Source organism: Trichosurus vulpecula, chromosome 6 (assembly GCF_011100635.1).
Source record: "Trichosurus vulpecula isolate mTriVul1 chromosome 6, mTriVul1.pri, whole genome shotgun sequence".
In the NCBI taxonomy this organism is placed as follows: Eukaryota; Metazoa; Chordata; class Mammalia; order Diprotodontia; family Phalangeridae; genus Trichosurus; species Trichosurus vulpecula.
This window is the reverse complement of record NC_050578.1, coordinates 128,820,745-128,844,809: the sequence shown is the minus strand read 5'-3', so window position 1 is coordinate 128,844,809 and position 24,065 is coordinate 128,820,745. Positions and strand designations below refer to the sequence as shown.

General features: G+C 36.0%; 1 protein-coding gene across 1 annotated transcript in view; it reads right to left on the bottom strand.

Annotated features, from left to right (window-relative positions):
- SCLT1 (sodium channel and clathrin linker 1) overlaps nt 1-24,065 on the bottom strand; it is a 258,104-nt gene that overhangs the window by 82,752 nt on the left and 151,287 nt on the right. Inside the window, exons 15-18 of the mRNA XM_036765501.1 lie at nt 20,265-20,339; nt 16,838-16,983; nt 11,785-11,977; nt 8,037-8,233 (exon numbers count right to left, since the gene is read on the bottom strand). Of these exons, the coding sequence (XP_036621396.1) occupies nt 8,037-8,233; nt 11,785-11,977; nt 16,838-16,983; nt 20,265-20,339 (611 nt within the window). The remainder of the gene's footprint in view (nt 1-8,036; nt 8,234-11,784; nt 11,978-16,837; nt 16,984-20,264; nt 20,340-24,065) is intronic.

Genomic DNA, 24,065 nt, shown 5'->3' with positions numbered 1-24,065 from the left:
GCAACATCTTCAAGGAATTCAAGGAATTCAAAGTACCATAGGAATGGATAGTTTTGTTATTCAGGCCTTGAAGGTCAAAAAGTTCAAGAAATTGTTATAGGTACTTTTTTCAAATGTTTCTCAAATTTACCTTTTTTATTCACCTTGTATAAACATGTTAATCACTTATGCTCTACTGTTTAATACAGCAATATACTGCTTACAATTGTAGTTTTCACAGTCACCTCTGTATAAAGTCCTAAAAGTCCTGTAGGAAAAAACCCATTAAGAAACACTGATAAGATCATGGTTATTGATTGTGGGGACTAGTGTGACCTGCTTCTCTGTCTCCATTTCCCAAAGCTGATAGGTCTAGGCCACAACTTTTGTACCACTAAAGTTAACATTCTTTTCCTAGATGAATGTCTTACATATGGCATCTCCTCTATAACTGGAACTAAAAGAATCTCTGCCTTTCTAGTTTCCTTTTTTAAAAACATCAAGTTTGTTTTATTGTCAGGTCTTCATTCTTTCCTTCCTTTCCAACCCCATTCCCACTGGAAAGCAAGAAAAATAAAAGCAATTCCAAAATGTATTGTCAAATAAAAGAAATTCCTGGATTGCCATGTCAAAAAAAGCCTCAATTTATACTCTGTACTTTATCTGAAATTGAGTAATATACTTCATCATGAGTTCCCTGGAACTGTGGATGGGCGGGCCCTGTGTTGATCGGCATTCCTAGTTTGTCTTTATAATATTGTTATAATTGTACAAATTATTCTTCTGGTTCTGTTTACTTCATTTTTCATCAATTTCTATAGCACAACAGTATTCTATCACATGTATGTACTATAAACATGTTTAGCCATTCCCTAATTGATGCTCCCCCCACCCCAGCTGCCAATTCTTTTTCAATGTAAAAATTGATGCTATAAAAATTTTTTGTATATGAGTCCTTTTCCTTTTTAAAAAAATCTCTTTGAGCTATAGACTTTGTAGCATTACCATTGGGTTAAAGGATATGCAGTTAAATAGCTATCAGAATGAATGGGCCAATCACAGATCCACCAATGTGTATCAGTGTACCTGTTTTCCCACAACCTCTACCCATTTTCCATTTTTGTCAACTTTGCCAGACTGATGGATATGAAGTGTTACCTCAGGGTTGTTTTAATGTGAATTTCTCTGATTATTAGTGTTTTAGAGCATTTTTTTCCATATGTCTGTTGATAGCTTGGATGTCTTCTACTGAAAATCCTCTATTCATATATGAATAAATTTGACTGTTTATCAATTGGGGAATGGCTCTTATTCTTGTAAATTTGAATTAGTTTCCTATGTAACTCAGAAATAAGGTCTTTAAAAAAGAAACTCAAAGATTTTCCCTTCAATTCTCAGCTTTTCTTCTATTTTTAATTGCATCAGTTTTGCTTTTGTACAAACTATTTAATTTTATGTTATCAAAAATGTCCAATTTACCTCTTGTAAAACTCTATGGGTCATTCTATATATAGCTCTGACAGGTATTTTCTCTCATGCTCCTCCAATTTGTTTATGTTGTTACTCTTCATGCTTAAATCATGTACCCATCTGGAACTTGTCTTGGTAGATCATGTGAGATGTTAGTCTATGCCTAATTTCTGTCAGATTGCTTCCCAGTTTTACCAACAGTTTTTGTCAGGTAATGAGTTCTTGCTCCAATAGTTGGGATCTTTGGGTTTATAAACATCAGGTTATCTGTTCATTTACTTCTCTATATTGTTTAGCTGATCTGTTCCACTGAACAGATCTATTTCTTACCAAATTGTTTTGATTAAAGCTTTTTTAGTACAGTTTGAGGTCAGGTACTTTCTTCCCACTTTTAAAATCCTCTTGTTATTCTTGGCCTTTTTTTTCTCCAAATCAGTAGTGTCAAAGTCAAATAGAAATGGGGGTATGTACAGATCCCTGCAGGTTGCATTTTGACTTAGAAAACCACATATTAACATTAAATCTATGTTCAGTTGTATTTTTACTTATTTTTGTTTAATTTCCCAATTGTATTTTAATCTGGTTCAGGCTGCATTCAGGTATGTTGTGGTATACAATGTTTGACACCTCTGCTCCAGGCAAATTCTTATTTTTTTCTAGTTCTCTAAAGCAATCCTTCAATAGTTTTACTGGTCTGGCACAGAATAAGTAAATTAATTTAGGTAGCATTGTAGTTTTTGCTATATCGTCTTGGCCTACTTGTAAGCAATTAATACTTCTCCAGTTATTTAGATACATTTTTATTTGTGTAAAGAGTATTTCATAATTGTGTTTATCCAGTTCTTGTGTGTATCTTGGCAGTTGGACTCCTAAATATCTTATACTATCCACAATTATTTTAAATGGAATTTCTCTATCTCTTTCTGATGGATTTAGTTGATAATATATAAAAATGCTATTGCTTCATATGGATTTCTTTTATATCTTTCAATTTTGCTGAGGCTGTTAATTGTTTCTATTAAAGTTTTAACTGACTTTTGAGGATTGTCTAAGTAAACCATCATATTGGCAAAAAGCAATAATATTGTTTCTTCTTTGCCTATGATTATTCTTTCAATTTCTTTCTCTTGTCTTACTCCTATAGCTAACATTTCTAGTGGCTACACTGAATAGTAATGGTGATAATGGATATCCTTTATTTACCCTGATCTTACTGGAAAGGCCTCTTACCTTATCCCCAGTACAGAGATTAGTACCTCTTGGTTTTAGATAGATACTACTTACATTAATTAAAGCTCCATTTGTTCCTATGCCTTCTACTGTTTTTAACAGGAATGGGTATTACATCATGCCAAAAGTTTTTTTTTTTCCTTTTTAAATCTATTGATATGACCATTAATATGGTCAACGTGTTGTTTGGCTAATATGGCCATTAGTATGGTCAATTACATTTGTAGTTTTCTTAATCTTGAATTGGCCAGCATTCTTGATAAAAATTTATCCTTGTTATATTGTATCATCTTTGTGATATACTGCTATAGTCACCATCTTAATATTTTGATTTAAAACGTTTGCATCAATATTCATTAGAGATATTGGTCTATAGTTTCCTTTCTCTGTTTTGAGTACATTTAGGTATCAAGACCATATTTGTGTCATAGAAAGATTTTGATAGGACCAATTATTTTTCCCATTTTTTCAGTTTATGTAGTATTTATTTTATTTATTGTTTTTTAAATGTTTGATGAAATTAATTTGTGAATACACTGGCTCTGAGTTATTTTGTTGAGACTTTACAGTTTATTAATTTCTTTTTCTAAGACAGCGTTATTTAAATGTTCTTTTTTCTGTTCTGTTGATCTGGGAAGTTTATAATTTTGTAAATATTAATACATCGCTTAGATTGTTAGTTTTATTGGTATGTAGTTGGGCAAAACATTTCCTAACAATTTCTTTTACTTCTTAATTAACTGTGAATTCACCTTTTTCATTTTTTGATGATGGTAATTTGGTTTTCTTTTTTTTTTTTTTTTGCTTGAAGAAGTAATTTTCTAAACTTTATTTATTTATTTTTAGTTTATAACATTCAATTCCACAAGCTTTTGAGTTCTAAATTTTCTCCCCCTCCCTTCCCTTCCTCCTCCCCAAGACAGTATGCAATCTGATACAGGCTCTACATATACATTCACATTGAACATTTTCACATTACTCATGTTGCAAAGAAGAATTATAACCAATGGAATGAACCACAAGAAAGTTGTTGTTTTTCTTTTTTTTTTTAGAAACTGTTAGCAAATGGCTTGTCTACTTTATTAGTTTCTGTAAAAAAAACAGGTCCCAGATTTATTAATTAAATATTTTTTTAGGGGGTGGGTTTCAATTTTGCTAATCTTTTGTTTGATTTTCAGGATTTCTATTTTGGTGCTTAACTGGGGTCTTAATTTTTATCTAGTGTTTTTAGTTTTAGGCCCAATTCACTGATCTGTTCTTTCTCTCTCTTTTATTCTCTCTTTTATTGACAAAAAGTATTTAGAAATACAATTTTTCCCCAAGTACTGCTTTGGCTACATCTCAATCTGTCTTCTTTTTGACAGTTAATATTCATATCAGGCCAGCTTGCCCTCCTTTCCTGTTTCATTATTTTTTCTAGGTAGGATAGATTTGTCCCTAGTTCCATTTTCCCCTGTAGTTTTTGTGAGCTCCTTCAGCTGAGTCAGAACCTAAAACACCTAAGGGTGTCCTGCCTTTAGTTTCCTGGTGCTACAAATAGGCACAAGTCCTTGAGGTGGTTAGAGTCCAGTATTTGTCATATGAGACATTTCTTGACTCATCATTTATATATTAAAATGATTTTATATAATCTATCTTTTCTTCAATATTCATGTCAGTCCTATGACAATCTACACACATATGTACACGCACATCCTTTTAGGTCAGGCTAGTTCTATAGTCCTATGGCTAATCAGGTCATTCTGATAAAATCTGTGTGCCCTGGGGGTGCTACCCTTTTACTACTAGACGGAGTAAATAGTTGTTCACCTATGATATGAAGTAGGATGGTACTTCTCCTTCTAAGTTAACATTTTTTTTTTCAAATTAAATCAGTGCCAATGCTGTTGTTTGGCTAATATGAGTTTATATATGAATTCTAAGTACATGAGTTACACCACAATTGCTCAACAGCAGGACCTTTATGGTTTGCCTTTTAGCAGTACATATTGTCAAAATCAGAGGCCCACCGGCTCTCTAAAAGTTCTACTGCCATCCTGGCCCAGTCTTCCATAGTACTACCCAGGCATAATAGGGACCTTCCCTGAAAATGTTCCTCAATGGTATTTTCTTTGTTATCTCTAACACTGTATAATTTAACATCTATCTCCAGGGGAAACTTCTCTGTGTCTTTCAGGGGACCTAGCCAATGTTTAATGTACTGGTGAAGTGGTTTTGTCTACATTATAGAACTATCTTTGGGTCTTTTCTGTGAAGCTCATTTGTATTTGAATTGGGGAAGTTTGTCTTCCATGAACAACTAGGTGTCAGGAGAGGAAACATCCTTGGCCTACAGAGTGTGGACTCATCATCATTTCAGCATATTTCTGGCCAGGAAAGGTCCTTCTGCAATATTCTTAATAGGAGAAACCTCAATCTTATTTTTTCAAATTTAAATCTCAACTTCTATGTTGAGTCACAATTTCCATTTGGTAATGCACAAGTACATTAAAATGACTCTTCTTCCCTTTGCCCTCAAATGGAGGGCTGTGAACTCATTTCCAAGTACCTCACCTTATCTGGATTCTTCAGGTGTTTTCAAATGTTTAAATGACTCTAACGATTCACAAAGAAAATCCATAGTCCATGGAGTTTTCAAGTTCTTAATGTGGGTCCACAGATAAATTTAAGAAGGTCTATAAACTTGGATGGGAAAAATTTTCATCTTTCTTTTAACTGATCTCTAACTGAGATTTAATGTTTACTTCAATTATTTAAAAACATTCTGAGCAGGAGTTCACAGGTTTCACCAGACTGCCAAAGGGGTCTATGGTAAAAAGAAAGGTAAGAATCTCTGCCTTAATGGATGCTCTTGGCCTTTTCTATAGTCCCTTAATTCTCTTATTTTGGTCTTCATGAAGTCTGTAACACTCCTTAATAGAGACATGTCTTATTCCACATATCAGTAATTTCTTGTGAATATCAACTTCCATAAATTGACAATATTTTTCACATATCATTCTTATATCCTCTAGCAATACTGCTCTATAATGCCAAAATGTACCCATTCACTAAATAATCTGATCCCAATAATGAAAATTTGAAACAGTAATAACAGTATCAATGTTATGAGAAAATTTTGATAATTATAAAACAAATGGCAGTCTCATAGATCAGAACTAAGATTCTTATACTGAAAATGCTCAAAATACACTTTGAACAGTAATGCAGAAAATGTTTCTTAAAAGACAAACAAAACAAACTAAAATTTTGCACAATATTTAAATTCCTAAATAGAGAAAAGGAAACAAATTACCCTGGACAAGTCTCAGCTTGTAACACCACTACAACAATTAACTCATTTTAAGCCTACAGAGTGATACAATGTCCCACTAGATTGCTTCATCTTTGGCTTTAAAGAATCTATTTTAGATGAAAAGTTCTGAGTTCAGTCACAATTATTCAAAGTTCCCAAAGTTAGGCTACCTGTTTATTCACATCATTATACTTATCTCTAATTAAACCCTGGCTTCATTGTGGTTTTAACAAAATTCAGTTTGTTGGAAATATTTCAATAAAGGAATAGTAGATTTTGCTAAAATATCTGTGAATAGACAGGCATTGGGAGGAAAAGTTAGAGAAATAATTGTCCTTTTCTTGGGACTTCATTCTGCTCAGGTTATCCACTCAGGAAATGCCCTCTCCATTCTCTGTCCCAGCTCAGTCCTCCCCTTGCTCCTTAAGAAGTATGCTGGAAATGTCATTCTTGCTCAAATTTCTGGAACCCAGGCCCTCAGAAAGTCTACCTCTGGTCTTGAGATAGCTTCTTCCTTTTATATTTTTCTATTTCTGTAAAGGGAATCACCATTTTTTTTGGTAACCAAGTCTTACAACTTAGGAGTAAAATTTCTTTAGCCACTGATGATTTAAAGTGAGGAAAAACAAGGTAGGGGGATGATTCAGAACACTATTGCACTAATCCAGATAAGAGGTGATAAAAGCCTGAACTGGCAGTAGCAGTGTGAGAGAGTAAGACCTCTATAAGACAGGTCAAGAAGATAGAAATAATATTGAGCAATGAATTTTCTAGGTGGGATGAGAGTTAGGAGTTTGGGGTTCATCAAGGTTGGGGGGCTAGGAAGAATGGTGGTGTCCTTGATAATAAAAAAGAAGTTCAAAAAAATCCTCAGAAGAGAGGAGATTTGGGGTAGAAAGATAATTAGTTCTGTCTTGGTCATGTTAAGTTTGAAATGGCCACAAGCAAATCCAGTCTGATTATCCAGTTGATAATGTGGGGCTGGAGCTCAGTAGAGAGATTAGGGCTGGAAATATCAATTTGGGAATCATGTGCAGACATTATAATTGAACTTACTGGAGCTGAAGAACCTTCAAGTGAGATAGGGTGAAGAGAAATACAAAGAAGACCCAGGACTGAGCCCTGAGGGATATCTACAATTAGTGGGCATGCCACAATAAAGATCCAGGAAAGGAGACTGAGGAATAGTTGGACAGATGGGACAAATAGTGGCCAGAGAGCAATGTCACTAACACCTATAGAGGGCATGGTATCTAGGAACAGAAGGTGATCAACAGTGTCAAATTCTGTGGAGAGGCCAAGAAGGATGGACTTATGAGAAGGTCATTGGACATGGAAATTAAGAGATCACTGGCAACTTTAGAGAGGGGAGTTTCAGTCGAATGATAAAGTTGGAAGCCAGATTGCTAAGGAGCTAAAAGAGAGTAAGGGAAAAGGAAGAGGAGGTAGTTAGCGTCGACAATTTTCTCAAGGATTTTAGCCATGAAGTGAAGAGAGACATGGCACTATAGCAGGTGAGACCATGTCATGTAGTGATTAAATACTGATGTCACATTTTAAAATAAGTCACTTCAATGTCACATAAATTTCTTGAGATTATTATCATGGAGTTTTAAGAAAGCAAAAAAAGTAGAAACAGGATTTTGCTAAATACAAGGAAAAGAAGTGATTATACAAACAGTTATAAATGAACAACTGCCATATTCTGCATTAATAAGGTTTTTTAAACAATCATAAAGTTAACACAACTTATAGTTCTTCTCTAGCCATGATAGAGTATCAATTAACTATCATAAAATAGCAAAGAGGGCTAAGATTCTGAACCATGATTTCCAAAAGAGATTAGGATATGTTGTTGAACATGCTGACAATTTACCAGAAGACAAAATGTTACTAAATAGGCTAGATTGCTTCCTATTATCTTTATTTTCCAAAGTTCATAACCACATACTCTTTCCAAAAGGAATTAAAAAGACTTTTAAAAATAGTTTTAATATTCCCATCAAAATGTGTGAAATGATCCAAGCACTGGAGGATTATCTAAAGATAATACTGGACTTACTTTAAGTTGCTGATCCTAATTTCTGCAGCTTCTGTAATCTTTTTCGTTTCATCTTTCCACCGGTTGGTTGCTTTCTGTTGAGCTACTAACAGACGTCTCAATTCAACGGTGGAATTACGATTACTGTCTTCCAGCTCTCTCAAACGAATTTCATATCCATGCTCCTTTACTGAAAATTCATGTTCCATTGTGCTGATCTAGTGAACAAAAGGAATAGAGCATTTCTGTTTTGATTTACTCTTCTTACCACTACAATGATCAAGCATGTGACCAAGTGGAGAAAATCACTGTGCCATAGATATTTTTCAGTTCATGATCAGCTCATGAAATTAAACTATAAAATTTGTTTTAGTTGTTAAATTCCATGAAATTGATCCAAAAATATAAGGTTAAATTGATGAAATAAAAAAATTCTTATATACTTTGATCTTTCAATTCAATAAATACCTGTTAAGTGCCTACTATGTATCACGTATGCTAGGGGATAGAAAGATGATTAAGGAGCCATCTAGAGGCCTACATTTTTATAGAGGTAATAAGACATGCACGAAGAACTGTCATATAAGCTAGAACATGATCTATGCATAGGAGTGGTGTGGAAAAAGTTTTATAGAGGAGTTAACATGGTAAAGAGAGATTTCTTCTCTCTAGGGTATAAGGGAAGGCTTTGTAGAGAAGGCTGCATTTGACTTTGGCTTTGAAGGATAGGTAGGTTTATATTGGATAGGAGAATGGATCACATAGATAAAGTGGAGGTTACAGAATACACAAATGCACAGAGATAGGAAAATGGGGGGAAGGGGACATAGTCAGTATGAATTACAAAAAGCAGACCAGTATGATACATAGTTGAAAATGCAAAGAGAAGTAGTATGAGGTAAGGCTAGAAAGGCTGGGTAGAACTAGATTACAAAGGCCTTGGGAACTAAGGCGTTTGGAGTTCTGTAAGTAATGAGGAGTCACTCAAGTTGGAGGTGACATGGTCAGAACTGTACGTTGTGGAAATTGCTATGATCTAGACAGAAGGACAGAACAGTTACTCTGAACACTGAAGGGGGAGTTGAGGTAAAAGTCAAGAGTTATCTAGTCCAAATGGTAGAAACAGGAAAGATTTGGAATTCGAATAGGAGGTCTATGGTGGTGTGCACAGGTCTAAAGTGAGGATGGGCAGGGAGGAACAAGCATGGATTTTATCCAAGAGTGCCAGTATGGATACCAGGGCCTGGGGTTTAAGCCTAGAATGAGGAAACAGGCAAGGAAAGGAGCATTCTGGATAGTTTAAAGCTCCCAGACAATGAAGTCCGAGCAGGGCTTTTAAAAATCTGTTTGGAGGACCAGCTAGGATGTTAGAGTCTGATGAAAGGGTAAAGTTCAGTTCCCCCTACAATGGGTTTTTCTAGCCATTGATTGTAGATCCAACCTACAGGAAGGTGCCAGGGAAGAAACTGTGAAGCAGGCTAGAATCTCAAAGTTCAGTGCTCAGTGCTCTGAGCCGTGCCAGCAGTTTGGATATCCAGGGATAGTCAGGAACTCAGAACTAGGTCTAGGCTAGCAACATATTGTATCTCAGAAGGGCCAGGAAATGGAACCAATACTCAGAGCTCAGGACTAGGCCAGTGTTGCTGAGAAACCCAGAGTAAATCTGGAAAAATGGCCAAAAAAATGATTAAGTTGTTGTGAGGTCACATATGCCCAGGACACAGACCCAGAAGTAGAGAATGGCTCTAAAATACCTACAGGGAAAGCCTCAAATTAAAAAAACCTTGCCCAAAAAATCAATGACAATTTCTAGGAGAAATGATGAAAATGTTTAAGAATGAAGTTGGATTAATGGAGAGGGGAGTTGGAGGAGAGATAAAAGCCATGGAGGAGAGTCTGGGAGGGAGGATTGACAGATTGGTACAAGAGGTATATGGCTTTACCCAAGTAGAGCACTCCCTGGGTATTGGAAGAGACAAGAGGGAGGGTAGTGACTTCATGGACAAGAAATATTAAAATGGGGTCGGGGATTAGGAAAGTGGAGGAGTATGTGGGGTGTCTCCCATCAGAAATAACTAAAACTGGAAGGTATATCAAGGAAAGATAGTTTAAGAATCACTGGACTATCTGAGAGCTATAGCTAAAAGAAGAGGCTGGATATCATATTTCAGGAGCTCATGAAATAAAACTGCCCAGGTATTTCAGAACCAGGCGGCAAAGTGAAAATACAGGGACTCCACCAGTCACTTCCTGAGGGAAGCCCTGAGGAACTCCCAGAAATGTCATGGCCAAAGTCCAAAGCTTCTAGGTTGAAGAGACAATACTGTACGCAGCTGGAAAAAAGGTATTTGAATACCAAGTAGAAACAGGAACACACAAAATTTAGCTGCTGTATCTATGAAAAAGTAGAGATGAGAAAATATAATATTCTGGAGGGCAGAAAAATATGAACCAAGAATAATTGAGTGTGTTCCTATAGGGGGAAAATGGATCTTTAATGAAGTAGAGGACTTCTAAGCATTCCTGATGAAGGGATCTGGTGAAGAAATTTTGAACTGCAAACATGGAAATGGGAAGAAACATAAAAAGGTAAATACAACTGAAAAATCAGAAAAGATTTTGTAAATCTGAGGTGCATGCATTTTAATGGGAAAAAGGTAGAGGGATGATACAAGAATCCTCTGAGAACCATTAATGTCAGCTAAGATTGCAAAAGGAGTTGAATAAGGTAGAGGGCCTGGGAGTAATTTTTATTATGTTTTAATGATCTTAAAAGAAGAAAGGTAAGGAAGAGAGGGAAAGGGGGAGGAATTAAGAGGAACTTATTTCACAGAATCTGGGGGTGCAAGTAGAAGTCTATATAAAAGTAGAAGGAATGGATAAAACAAGTCACTTGAACCTCACTTTGAACTGATGCAGATTGAAGCGAGCAGAATCAGAAGAACAACTGATAAAACAACAAACTGCAAAAAATGAGCAATTGTGAAGGACTAAAGAACTCTGACTAATCCACAGACCAACAACGATTCCTGAGGACCAACAATTTAGAATGCTGACGACTACCTCCTGACAGAGAAGTGATAGACTAGATAGACTAGATATGCAAACTGAGACGTACATCTTTAGAAACGGCCAATGTGGTAATTTGTTTTGCTTGACCATGGGGGTTCATTGCAATGGTTCTGTTTTTCCTTTTTAAGGGATGGAGATAGAGGTAGGAAAGGAGAGAGGAGAAATGCTTGTTAATTGGGAAAGAAAAAAGGAGAGGGGGAGAGAGAGAGAGAGAGAGAGAGAGAGAGAGAGAGAGAGAGAGAGAGAGAGGGGTTACTTTACGGCTTTTGGACGTTATGCAAAAGAATCAGCAGTAACCATGCTGCAGGGACTTGGATCCCAGTTGATTCTCAGAGTCATCAGGTGAAGCACCTACTATAAAGTCTCTTTCAAAGTGATTCTCTCTCAGAGAATGCTATTGAGGAAGAAGTGAGAACAACAGCCTTAGAGTTATCTAATATACTGCCTTCATAGCATTGCTTCAATTGCTTTGTCAAAAATGTCAAGCTGCTTCATGCTTAGAATGTAATTTTTTCTGGAAAGTGAAAGAAATCATATTCAAGGATGTCTGACCTGTTAACCTTCTGAATTATGATCAGTGTTTTATGATGGGGAGAAAGAATAAGAGAGCTTATAAAATTGTTTGCCACCCTCCTAAATATTCTTTGTACTAGAATTTTCACTGGCAGACATAGATCCAACTAGGTCTTGACCGCACCTTTAATTTGGCTTTTTGTTGAGCCTCCAAAGCAATTTTTCTCAAGTCCTCAGTGTCTTTTTGCAACTGTTCATTTTCTTGCTGAAGTTTCAGCCTTTGTTCACTGACAGTGCCACAGTTCTCTCTTTCAGACTCTAAAACACTCTGAAGATTTTGAATCCTTTCCTGGCTACGTGACATCTCTTCTTCAGAACTATAGAAAACAAAACATCCCACTTAACGATCTGCTATAAAATTCAAGAAGTAAGCCCACATTTTACAGTGTTTTATTTTCCCTTTTCAGAGTCATTTAATTAGAATTCACAATATACTCTGTGTTTTAAAGAGTTTGCTATAGTAGGTGTGTTCTATGTAAAACAGAAGAAAAGAAAAACAGCTAAATTAAACTACTTACTCATCTTTAAAAACCAGTTTACAATCTTTCAAATTCTGTATGTTAAATTTAAGAGAATAGATATACTATACATGAAATTCACTGGGCAAGGAGGATTAAATGGGCAGAAATCCTAGGCGAAAGTAAATGGGAGAGGTTCAATGCAGCAATATTCAAAACTCCTTTAATTTATCACTGAATTCAGTTATAGTAAAATATGCTAGCTGATCACATTAATATATTATAGTGAGGGATAAACTTTTGCATTGTCCCCATGAGGTTTAACTGAGTTTTTATGAAGTTGTAATAGTGTAATTATGAGTGTGCTCAGGTTCCTCGGATTTTGGAAAATGTTTTAATGGGTAGGAGAATCCATTAAAATATGAGAGTAACGTGCAAGAGCTCCTCTCCTCTAAATACACTAAGAACTACATAAAAATTTCCCTTTTTATTTCCATATTCTAATTCCCACATAATACAATCACTATAACATTCCAGAATTGTTTTTTTACCAGCCTTGCTTACATTATGAACCACAATTAATGCTGTTAAATGGAAACAGACTTTAAATGGAGCCTATGATTCTGTTCCTTTGGTAATAAGAGTAACCATGGATAGAACTGGGAGGGTGAGCATGTGGTGTGCAGATGACAGCTGAGATTATGATGACCTTAGAGAGCTACAGGTTCAAAGTCACTTGCAACAAAAGAAATTCATATGGAGAATGAGAGTGAATGAAAATATACCAACATCAGTTCCATATAAGTGAAGTGTTAGGACAATAATGGGAAGTAAGAGCCTAGGGAGAGGCAAAATGGTTCTATTGGTTTTATAGTGTGGCTGCCACTTGTATCCCTAAATTTGTTCCGAGAGATTCCCTATGGGCTTCTGCCAGGTTACACTGAGACTTTTCCAAGGCATAAATCTAGAGATCTGCTAATTCTAAACTATACACTACTTGGAGAAGATCTTAAATGAACTGTTGGCAGAAGTGTGGAGGATTTTATGTGCAAATCTAGAAGAACAACAGCTCAACCTTGGGAAGCAGGAGAGCTGATTTTATTCTCTCTTATTTCTGTGCCTTGTTCCTGCCAAGCCACATACCATGTTTAAAATAATCTTAAACTAATTCTTCTGTGTTTAGACAAGCTACCACTGAATAAGTAGTATTACTGCTGTTCCATATTTCTAAAACCATGTTTCCCATCTTTTGGTAGGGGGAAAAAACCAAAAGCATTTTAATCAATGTGTCTGGCTTGCTGCTGTTACAAAGGCCTTCTTGTTAGGTGTATATGGATTTCAGTATTTTTTTGTTATATAGCCCTTTCACTGAAACATATTTTAATAGTTTTAATATATATATACCAGCAAAACCTATAATTTCAGCAAATAAAGATAACTGAATTGTAAGGGGGATCAATATGTACTTTAAAATTGGGTCTATGTCTACATAAACTTTGAATAGATTATTGTTTTAAATGATCTCAAAATGAGTCATTGCTCTTTACTGGAAGATAATAAGGATTTCTATGTTATTTTAAAAATGCATAATCTGAAAAAAAGCCATGATTTTTTAGCTTGAATATAATAAAAGTCTACTCTACCCCAAAAACTCTAATTCGCACACAAATGAAAACTTTTATCCAAATCTATTTAAGAAAAATCATTTTACTATGCCCACAGGATTGCCAAAAGTGGACCAGATTTGGGATATCATTGTTATACAGACCACACAATCTGTGAGAAAACTCTATATGCCAATGCAGGTAGATACCTGACTGGGTCATTAAGAGGTCACAAAGTCCGAATTGGTCAGAGACAGCACTTGAACCTGAAGAAATCTTCCTGACTCTGAACTGACATCTTTTGTATGATGCCAAGACACCTCTTTAAATATACACACAATTACTTCTCTATGGTTCATTATGAAGGCGAACAATGGATTAGTAATTTAGTTCAATAACTTGAAATGAAAAATTTTTATATCATATTGCTCCCGATAGCAACAAAAATCCTTTAAATAAGTTTAGAATGTGTGTAAAACAGAAATAAGTCTGGCAACTCAATTTTAAGTCTTCATCTTTAACACAAGGTGTTATGCATGCCACTTAATAAGGATAATGGCAGGGTTTGTTTTTTAGTATTATAGGCTGCCTATTGTGCATAAATGAGTTGTATTTCCACACTACATACACAAATCAATTATATGGAACTTAGACGTGATCTCAGAAACAACAGAATTCAAAGTCTCATTGTCATTGTTCAGTTGTGTCCTATTCCTCCTGATCCTGTGTGGGGTTTTCTTGGCAAAGATGCTGGAGTGGTTTGCCATTTTCTTCTCCAATGGACTAGGCCAACAGAGGTTAAGTGACTTGCCTACAGTCACATATGTAAGTGAGTGTCTGAGGTTGGATTTGAACCCAGGTCTTCCTGACTCTAGGCCCAGCGCTTTATCCACTGAATCACCTAGCTTCTCTATGCTCTCACACTAGTTAAGCAAAACCTCTACTCTCCATACGTGGTTGAAGTATAGCACTGCAGGAATAATAGAATGAAACCTAATCTATGTCAATATGAATGCTTCTATGGGAAGACACAGTCACAGTTCCAACTCAGTATCCCCCTTTTCACCAAATCCTAAAAATGTGTTTTAGAGTTAGGATTACCCTTCCTCCAAGCCCCTGCTATTTGAATGGTCGGAAGCAGGAACTCTAAAAGAGCAGGAGACAGAGACGAAGGGCAGGAACCAGATCCCAGAAGATTTCTCAGGCATCCCTTTCTTCTCTTTCTGAGTCCAGGGATTGATTTCCTTGTTTCCTTTTCATTGATGGGCTCCCTCTTGCACTTCTCTTACCCCATTCCTTTTTTTCACTTCCATCAATTAAGAAACATTTACTAAGCACCTGACATGTGTAAGGCATTCTACTGGCAATAAAATGAAAATGTAACTTTCACTTCTTAGAGTCCCAAGTTTCATCTAAAGTTAAGCAATTTTCCATGTCTATTAAGGCTACCACTGCTCTTCCAGCTACTCCAGGTTGTGAATTAGAGGCTTCCTCAACCCTTAGTTCTCCCTTACACCACATATCTAATGAATTGTCAAATCCTGTCATTCTGTTTCCACAGTATCTGTCATACACATCTCCTCTCCACTACACAGTGACTACTCTAGTTTACTCTCCCACGGCCTCTTGCCTGGACTATTGCAGTAAGTCTCCCTCCCTCAATTCTCTCCCCTTTACTATCTATACACTTTAGCATTTAGCTACTAAAATGATTCTCCTAAAGCACACATCCGACCATGTCACTCAATAAATTTCCATAGCTCCCTATTACCTCTAGAATTAAATAAAAATTCTTCTATTCTTATTTAAAGCCTTTTCTAACATGGTGTAATATTAATTAAGTTGGGACTTTTTTACTATTTTAGAATGCTAAATTGTTTTTGATTGAGCCTTACTAAGTGCAAAGCCCCAGACCCAAACCCCTAATTACTAGGTGCTAAGTTGATGTGCACGGGGGTCCTAAGGGAAGTTGCTAAGATCAGAGCCAATAGTAGGAGCCTAAGCTCTGGTTGCTCAGATGATGTTTGATGACATCTGAAGACTGTATAAAAAGAGAGAACAGAGTTGTTTGCTTGAGGCTCTCACTCCTGGAGGAGTGTTGGTGTGGGACTCTGGGCGGCCGCTCTAAGAGCCTCCCAGTTTGTCAACCCAGATGTTGATGGTTTCTTGGTAACTATGAATTGTGATCTGGTCTGTTTATATTGTTTGTATGTTTGTAACTTGTTTGTATTTGCTCTGAAGTCCAGGTTTCTCACTTTTCCTCCTGAACTAAGTGAGATTATGTGTATCTGTTGGATTAAAGTAAGATTGTTAACCCCTTAACGTTACTGTCCTTAGTAAAGCCGATCAAAAGAACCTATGCTGGCAGCATTCTTGCTGTTGAGCTTGTGTTGGTCTTTCACGCCCACAACAGCTGCTAGCTGAATTGTTGCAACACATGGCTGAAACCACCTTTCTAGCCTTATAATACGTTATTCTTTTTCATGCACTTTTGGTCCAGCCAATTGGTCTTCTTGCTACTCTTCACAAATGGCATTTCATTTCCAGCTTCTGTGCCCTGGCATAGTCTGTCCTCCCCTCCTGGAATGTAACCTCCACCTCTTAGAATCACAAGTTTCATTGAAAGCTTAGCTCAAAATGCCACCTCCTATCCTTCCAATTGCTATTGTCTTCCCACACTGCATTACTTTACATTTATTTCATAAATGTTTTCTATATACTTATTCTGTGCATACTTTTGTATGTATATATTATCTCCTTCTATAGAATGTGATCTCCTCGGATGTGGAGTATTTTAATTTTATTTTTACACATATCTCCAGTGCCTGGCAGAGGACCTGGCATATTGATCATGTTCTCCATGACAAATTAATTTTCAGTACCAATTATGAAAAAAAAAAACTTGCTGGTCCAAAAGCATTTGGTTACTTCCATTACTTATTTAGAACCTACAAAATTATGCTTATACAGAAATCTCTCCAAATTTGGACACAGTTAGAATTTTATTAATCAAAAAGAATAAAAAAAACCAAGATTGCCAGAAAACTCACTGCACCAGATAATCAAGATTTTAGAAATAATGGAATTATATGACATATATGAAATTATTACTTACCTTATCTCAAGCTGTTTAATTCTGTTTTGTGCTGTCTTAAGTCTTAACTGAAGATCATCCTTAGCACGTTCTGCAAGTAAGCACCTTTGGTGCATTTCTTCTAGTTTCTTAAAATCATCTTCATTTCCTTTGCCTTCTCGGTAAATCTAGATTATAAGATAACAGGATCTTGCAGAGGAAGGGACTTCAGAGATAATCTATTATAATGCATTTTGCAAAGGAGGAAACTGAGGCCCTAATGGTCAAGTGACTTACCCAGCACTGCACAAAGCAGTCAAGACTCAAACTCAGTTCCTATAAACTTCAAATCCAGTGATCTTGATACTACACTGTTATAGAAGAAGTATGTGAAACTTATTGTAAAAGTTATACAGTATTAAGCCTTGAAGGCAATCAAAGATATACTACGTAGAGTGGTGGTTTCTGAATTTTTCAAATAGAGTCTTTCATTAATACTAAAACATGAGAGACCCCTATCATGATTGCACTTGTACTATCAGTATGCATTGATTAAAAAATATATGATAAAACCTTTTATGAACTCAATATTTATAAATGAATTTGTATTTTATTAATTACAAGAATACCTACGTTTGAAAATTAGTAATGCATACATATAGGAGACATTGTATATTCAGCATATGGAAGGTACATTTGCATACTTCTTGCAATATAACTCTGTGGTCTGTGGGTCAACAGATAGGAAACCACTGAACTGCTAGCAGTACACCTCAGATGATAGAGCTTCAAACACTAACCATAGTAGCAGTGTGGTTTTTAAAAAAAACTATGATTTCATTAGGGGGTTATATGGCCTTTAATTTTTTCAAGTCTTTCATTATTAGGAAAACCAAAGCAATAAGCTACCCAGAGTTGATTTCAGAGTGAAGTCCTTCACTCTCTCTGAGATGCATTTTTAGAGAGCTCACAAGGATTAAATTTAGCATATAACTCTTGATGAGTTGATAGGGCCAAAATAATTAATCACCTTGTGGCCAACATGCTGCTTATGAGCCTGTTTACACTTAGCTCAGGCAGTCAGCTAGATGACAGTTCATCACCAAGCCTGTTAGAGAAGACTTTCCAGCTTGGTAGGATCTGCCAAGTTTTGCCCTGGAAGATCACACCAAGAAACTACCAATGATCAGGTTAGGCTATTTTATATAGGTAAAACAGAATGCCAAAGACGAAAACTGAAGAAACTATCACCAGTGACAGGCCTATAAGCCCAAGGAAGGGAACCCTTAAGGTATTCTAATATCATTATTCTAATTCTAATTAATCTAATGCCATTATATTACAATACATAAGCTAGTTACATATAGTGGAACATCAGAATAAAGACATAGGCACAATTCACCTTCCAATTCCCTTGAATCACTCATAAAATACAGCAGAGCAGCTTTAGACAGAAAGGGGCTAGGATCTTTTTAAAAGTAGGCAATTAGAGAGCAGATGGATCTGAGATGGTTACTATGGAAACATCAAAATGTAAATTTTATTTTTCATTATACCCAGCTAAGCTATGAACAGGAAACTAGACTTCTAGTGAATATAAGAAAACAGACACAGGTAAAGATTTAGTTCATAATAAAATTAATAATTTAGGAAAAATACTCTTGAAAGGGTTTCATACATAAACATGATTATATTATAGGGTGGTCATAGTACCATACGATAGCTTCTTCTTCCTACTTCACTGTAAGGCATGACAGGACAAAAGGAAGTAAAAGAAAACACAACAGGGATCTTCTAGGTCACCAGAAATACTAAGAAGGCCAAGTAGGACTAAACCACTAATTAGTTCTGTAAGCCTACACAAAATGAATAGACTGTGGATATGATGAAGAGAAGACTCTAGAATCATATTCAGCATGAAATATTTACATTAGAAGGTAAGACCCACGGAGGACATTGCAGATTCACATCTCCCAGTTTCCCATCTCATGCTTACTCTCTAGTACTCACTGAGTGAAATGGTCTACAGAATCAGCTAGATTATTTAGATTTCCTCTCTCTCTCTGTTTCTCTCTCTCATCCCCTTCCTCACCCCTACTCCCAACCCCACTATGCTATGCTGTTCTATGCTATGCTATTCTATGCTATGCTATACTTCACTATACTCCTGGGGTATAATAACAGAACCTACCTTAAAGTGTTGTTGAAAGGATCGAATGTAATAAACTCCAAATTAAAATCTGGAAGAGACCTTAAAGGTGGGTGAGGCCCCAGAGATGCTCTCCTTGTCCAGTGGTCACACAGGTAATCAGAAGTAAAGCCAAGATGTGAATCCAGGGCTATTTCTACCATACTATGCTCTCTCAACTACCAAAAGTCAGTTAAAAGTTCTTACTAGTCTTAAAGATGCCTCCTGAGATGACAGTCAAGTTATCATTGAGGAAACTAAAGTGATAATGCCCTTATGAAAGTACTTTTTGTTCCCCTGGTTGAGAAAAGTGTGAAAGTATCCTCTGACATTAAAAACAAAACAATTTGTTATTACTATGGCTCAAAGCTGTTCTTATGCATAGATGGACTATCATGGCCATGGATAGGTTTCCTTTCAGAAACAAAACTTTTCTATACTCTGAGATCCCTTACTCATATGTTCCTTGAAACTATCTTTCATTCTAAAATTGGAGATAACTTTCATTTTTTTCTTCTTTATGACCAGAATCTGGCACAGGGTCTAGGACATAATGGGCAATTAATAAATTCTTGTTTATCAGCTTATTGATTGTTTAAAAAAGGCAAGTACCCCTATAAAATTGACATTTTTATATTCATGACAAAATAGAAAAGGTTGATTTCTGAGTCTTTTCTAACAACAGTTTTGTTTCTGCTTTTGTCTTTTTAGAAAGGTGAGAATGTGTGTTTAACAAGGAGGCCAGACCTGAAGTAGAAAAGAGTGAGCTATGGTCAGTGGAGACAAATATCCTTGCTTATGCCTTCATCTAAGATGACTTTTAGGACTTCATCTAAGAGCTTTATGATAAGCACTTTTATAAGATGCTGATATTTAGTAAAAATGAAAAGTTATCCTTTCCTGATTTTATTCCCTTAAGATTTTTACATAGGTCTGATATTAAAGGGAGAGTCTATTTGAGTTAAACATAATAATTGAATATTATTCTGCTGATCTGATTATGCCCATATAAGCAAATATATACTTCATATGGTTATATTCAGATTTGAAATGAGCTAATTTCACAAAGAACATACTTAAAAAAGAAAAGTTTAAAGATCCTGTCGTATGTGACAGGAATCATGGCTAATATTGGCTAACTAATATTTAAATACAGATTTGGAATGCTTTTGAACGGAAGAAAGGCATTCATTAAGGGTTATAACTAACAGACCTTTCTGAATACACTAATAAAGGCAGACAATGACTATGAATAGCTGCAGTTGTGTCGTCTGTTTTTACCTTTTCCAGTTCTTCTTCCACTGCCCGCTTTTCTCTAATGGCCCGTTCAATTTGGCCCTGTTTGTCTCCGCATTCCTACAAAATGGACAAATACATATTTATGAAAATCTATATACAAAAGAGATATGCTCACTAAAAACATTAGTTACTATTATAGAGGACTTCCTGCACAGGGTCCAAGTGAAAGAAGGAATCCCCTCAGATCCTTCTAGCTGCTTCTAATGTTGAATGTGTTCACAGTGCCAAGCACTGAAACTCTACAGGCCATTTCGGTGAAATCCCTGGCCACTCAAAAGAGATTCATCCAACAGTCTACAGTGGTCAAACCAAAAGATGGAAAGTTTGTACTTTCCATAGTTTAGATCTGAATGTACAGCCTATGAAATTAGTCCATATTGGACAGATAACATGATTATACAGATAGGAAATTAGCTGATCAAAGAACTGAATGGAAGAAATAAAGTGGGTAGTGTTTACAATAATCACAAGTTACTCTTTAACACAAAATGGAATCTTTTTTTCTTTTTTTTAAAGACCAACATTCTTTGGGTGATCCTATAAATTGTGAATTGTGGTATAATTACTTTCTCAAAAGAATCAAAATGTGGATGACCCAGAGGGCAATGAAAACCAGAAGTAAGGCTCCAATATGACTTCAATGATATAAGTGGTTTAATATCTTTAAGCCATTTTTTTTAATAGGAAAAGGAATTTGATTAAATTATGTAAGAACAAAAGAGAGTGGTTGAGCAGCTCAAGAATTAAGAGAATGTTAAAATATCTTGAGGAAAGTTTCCATCCCATTGGGTAGATCCTAGATAGAGGATCTATGGAAGACAATGAAAAGGAATTACGCAGGGTGTGAAAGTGTTGTTAGACTGCAGTCTGCATTGTTGAAAAAACTATCCACATGGATCAGATGAGAGATCCACTGAAGTGTTTGTACATTAAGTAGTTTATGGGAAATACAAAAAAAATACAAATATATAAGTTTAAGTTGTTCATTTAATGAAAGAACCCCAGTGTAATTTAGTCCCATATAAAAATACTTAACATGCTGAAAAAGTATCTACATTCTAAAATGTCAAGAATCTTTTCAAAATAAAGAGTAGTTAGGAGTTTTAAGTTAACAGGAGGAAAGGGACAGAAGTTTGGGGACTATAAGGAGGAAAGAAAATGGGAATCTCTTCTTGCTATACTGTCCTTTCATCTGTTCTTATCAGAACTGTTTTTAAAAGATAAAAATCTCTTTGTAAGTCTGTAGATGTACTGAAAGCCACTAGACAGTTAAAGAATTTTTAATTTATTACTATTAATCCCTCCCCTTACCCAATCAGTTAAAATATTAATAATAGAAAATGTTTCCCTAACATAAAACAGTCCTGTGCAAAAGTTTTGATTCTGTGTACTTAGCAAGAATCAGATTAGTCAATAAAATACAATATTAACTGATGAGTCTAAAATGGAGGATTATAAAAGTCATCATTCTATTAGTTTCTTGCAGTTCCAATTTTTCTTTGCAATGTAATAGAATGCTTGGAATACTAAAAATAAATCTATGGAGGAAGCTGATTTGAAGATAGGCATCTGTAATACTTAGAAATAATGCATTGTTAATAACTTCCAGGTCTTTCAATTATCTTTATTGCAACTATATTTTATAATATTATATTTTCTTGAAATCATATAAAGTGAAGAAACAAATCTAATATAGTAAAATTTAGCAGAGAAACAGATAATTGTGAAAAATTTTTTGGTGAAAAAGTTTCTATATTATCACTTTGTTGATCCTGCCCTGTCCCCCCCTTTTTTCAGTAGTGCCCTACTCTTAGAACTATCAATCCTTGATTAAATTAAGAAGACAGAAGTATTGCCCCATGGAAGAAACTGATCCGTGTCCCTTATTGTTCAGTTCATTACTACTCCCCAGCCACCCCATGATCATTTTCTCCCTCTGCCATGAAGTCTCCTTTTGGGGCCCATGCCCTCCCACCCTTCCAGAGGTGAGCTGCCCCCAGAAGTTCTGTTTCCTTTTTTCCTCAGGCAGGATACTATCCATGGGAGCATACCATTCTCTCAGAACCAGTAGTCCTTCTTAATTCGCTTCTTAGAAAGGTGTTGTAGGGATTTGGTATATGTTATTTTATACCTTTTCCTCCACCATTATGTCTTCTCTTTAGGTTCTGCTTTCATTCTTGTCTTGTGTAATTTTATAAAGGAATCTCTTAGGGGTCCCTCTGTTGTTATTTTGTTGTTGTTTCTTTTAACTCCATAGGTACCTTTCTAGTTTTTATTTTTTTCTCTATTTTTCTTTTAAACTTGTTCCTTCTTTTCTTGCTTTGTTTACCTTTCCTGTGTTTGGGTATTTGCAAAGCAAATAATCTGCTTGGCTTTTTTTGTTTTTTCATTAGTTGGTTGGCAGGACTGATTCAAATGATTCTCTTTAATTAATGGTAATACATTATTCTATTACCTTATACAGAGCCTGACAGATATAGAATTTGTTGTTTTCAGCCATGTCCGACTCTTTGTGACTCTATTTAGAATTTCCTTGGCAAAGATACTGGAGTGGTTTGCCATTTTCTTCTCCAGTTCATTTTACAGATGAGGAAACTGTGGCAAATAGAGTAAGTGACTTGCCAAGGGTCACAGAGCTAATTAATTTGTTAATTAAGATAGCTGGCAATTAATAAAATGATGGTCAGTTTTTTCACTTGGTAACCAAAGACTCCAAGGGAGACCCTGAAACACCTTAAATCAGGGAGTTCCCCTGACAAGCGAAACTTAACACTGGTTGGTAGACATTTAATGAGGAAGTGGGCAAAAAGTCTTCAGCTCTCCTACTGTCTAGGTGGTTTGACACTCAGCAACCTCAAGGCATCAAGAAGAAGCCATCCAGATGGATCTGGAACTCTCCAGCTAGTTTTCTGCTTCTTGAGCTAAGTTGCCCTAAACTGCAATGGAGGGGACCATGGACCACAGATTCCTCCACTAGACAAAGGCTTTCCGGACAGGATTCTGTTTATACTGTAAGTAGAAATCAGGTCTCAAAGTTGGGTGGGGTCTTGCCCAACTAAGGAGAATGTGCCTTGAGGGCTAGGAGCAAATCTCATCACTCAGTCATGCCCTACAGAGGTTGACTGATTTATCCTGCTAGTCATTTCTTACCGCCCAATAGTATTCCATTATAATCATATACCATAACTTGTTCAGTCATTTCCCAACTTACGGGTATCCTCTCAATTTTGAATTCTTTGCCACCACAAAAAAGCTGCTATAAATATTTTTGTACAAATGGGTCCTTTGTGGCCCCCTCCCCCCCCGCCTTTTAAATTTCTTTGGGATGCAGACCTAGTAGTGGTATTGCTGGATCAAAAGGGTATACACAGTTTAATAGCCTTTTGGGCATAGCCAAACTTCCATTTTTTAAGGAGGATGCCCATGCCACTCATTTCTCTATTCCAGTCTAGGCTGCACCACAGACTTTCTACCCATTGTCTACAATGCCTTCAGGCTAGAACCTTTATGTTTTCTGCCTCCTTCCTACTACTTCCTTTTATATATAGCCATTTGCCATAAGAAGGTAAGCTCCTAGAGGCCAAGGACAGTCTTTTGTTCCCTTGTATTTGTATTCCCAATGCTTAGGACATAGTAAGCAATTAATAGAGATGTATTGATTTGATTTGACTTGGAAAGGTAGTTTGAAGTCTGGCTGGGTGATAGAAAGGAAGGCAAGAGAATGACAGGGTCAAACCTATGCCTTAGGAAGATTATTTTGGCCACTCAATGAAGGAAAGATTA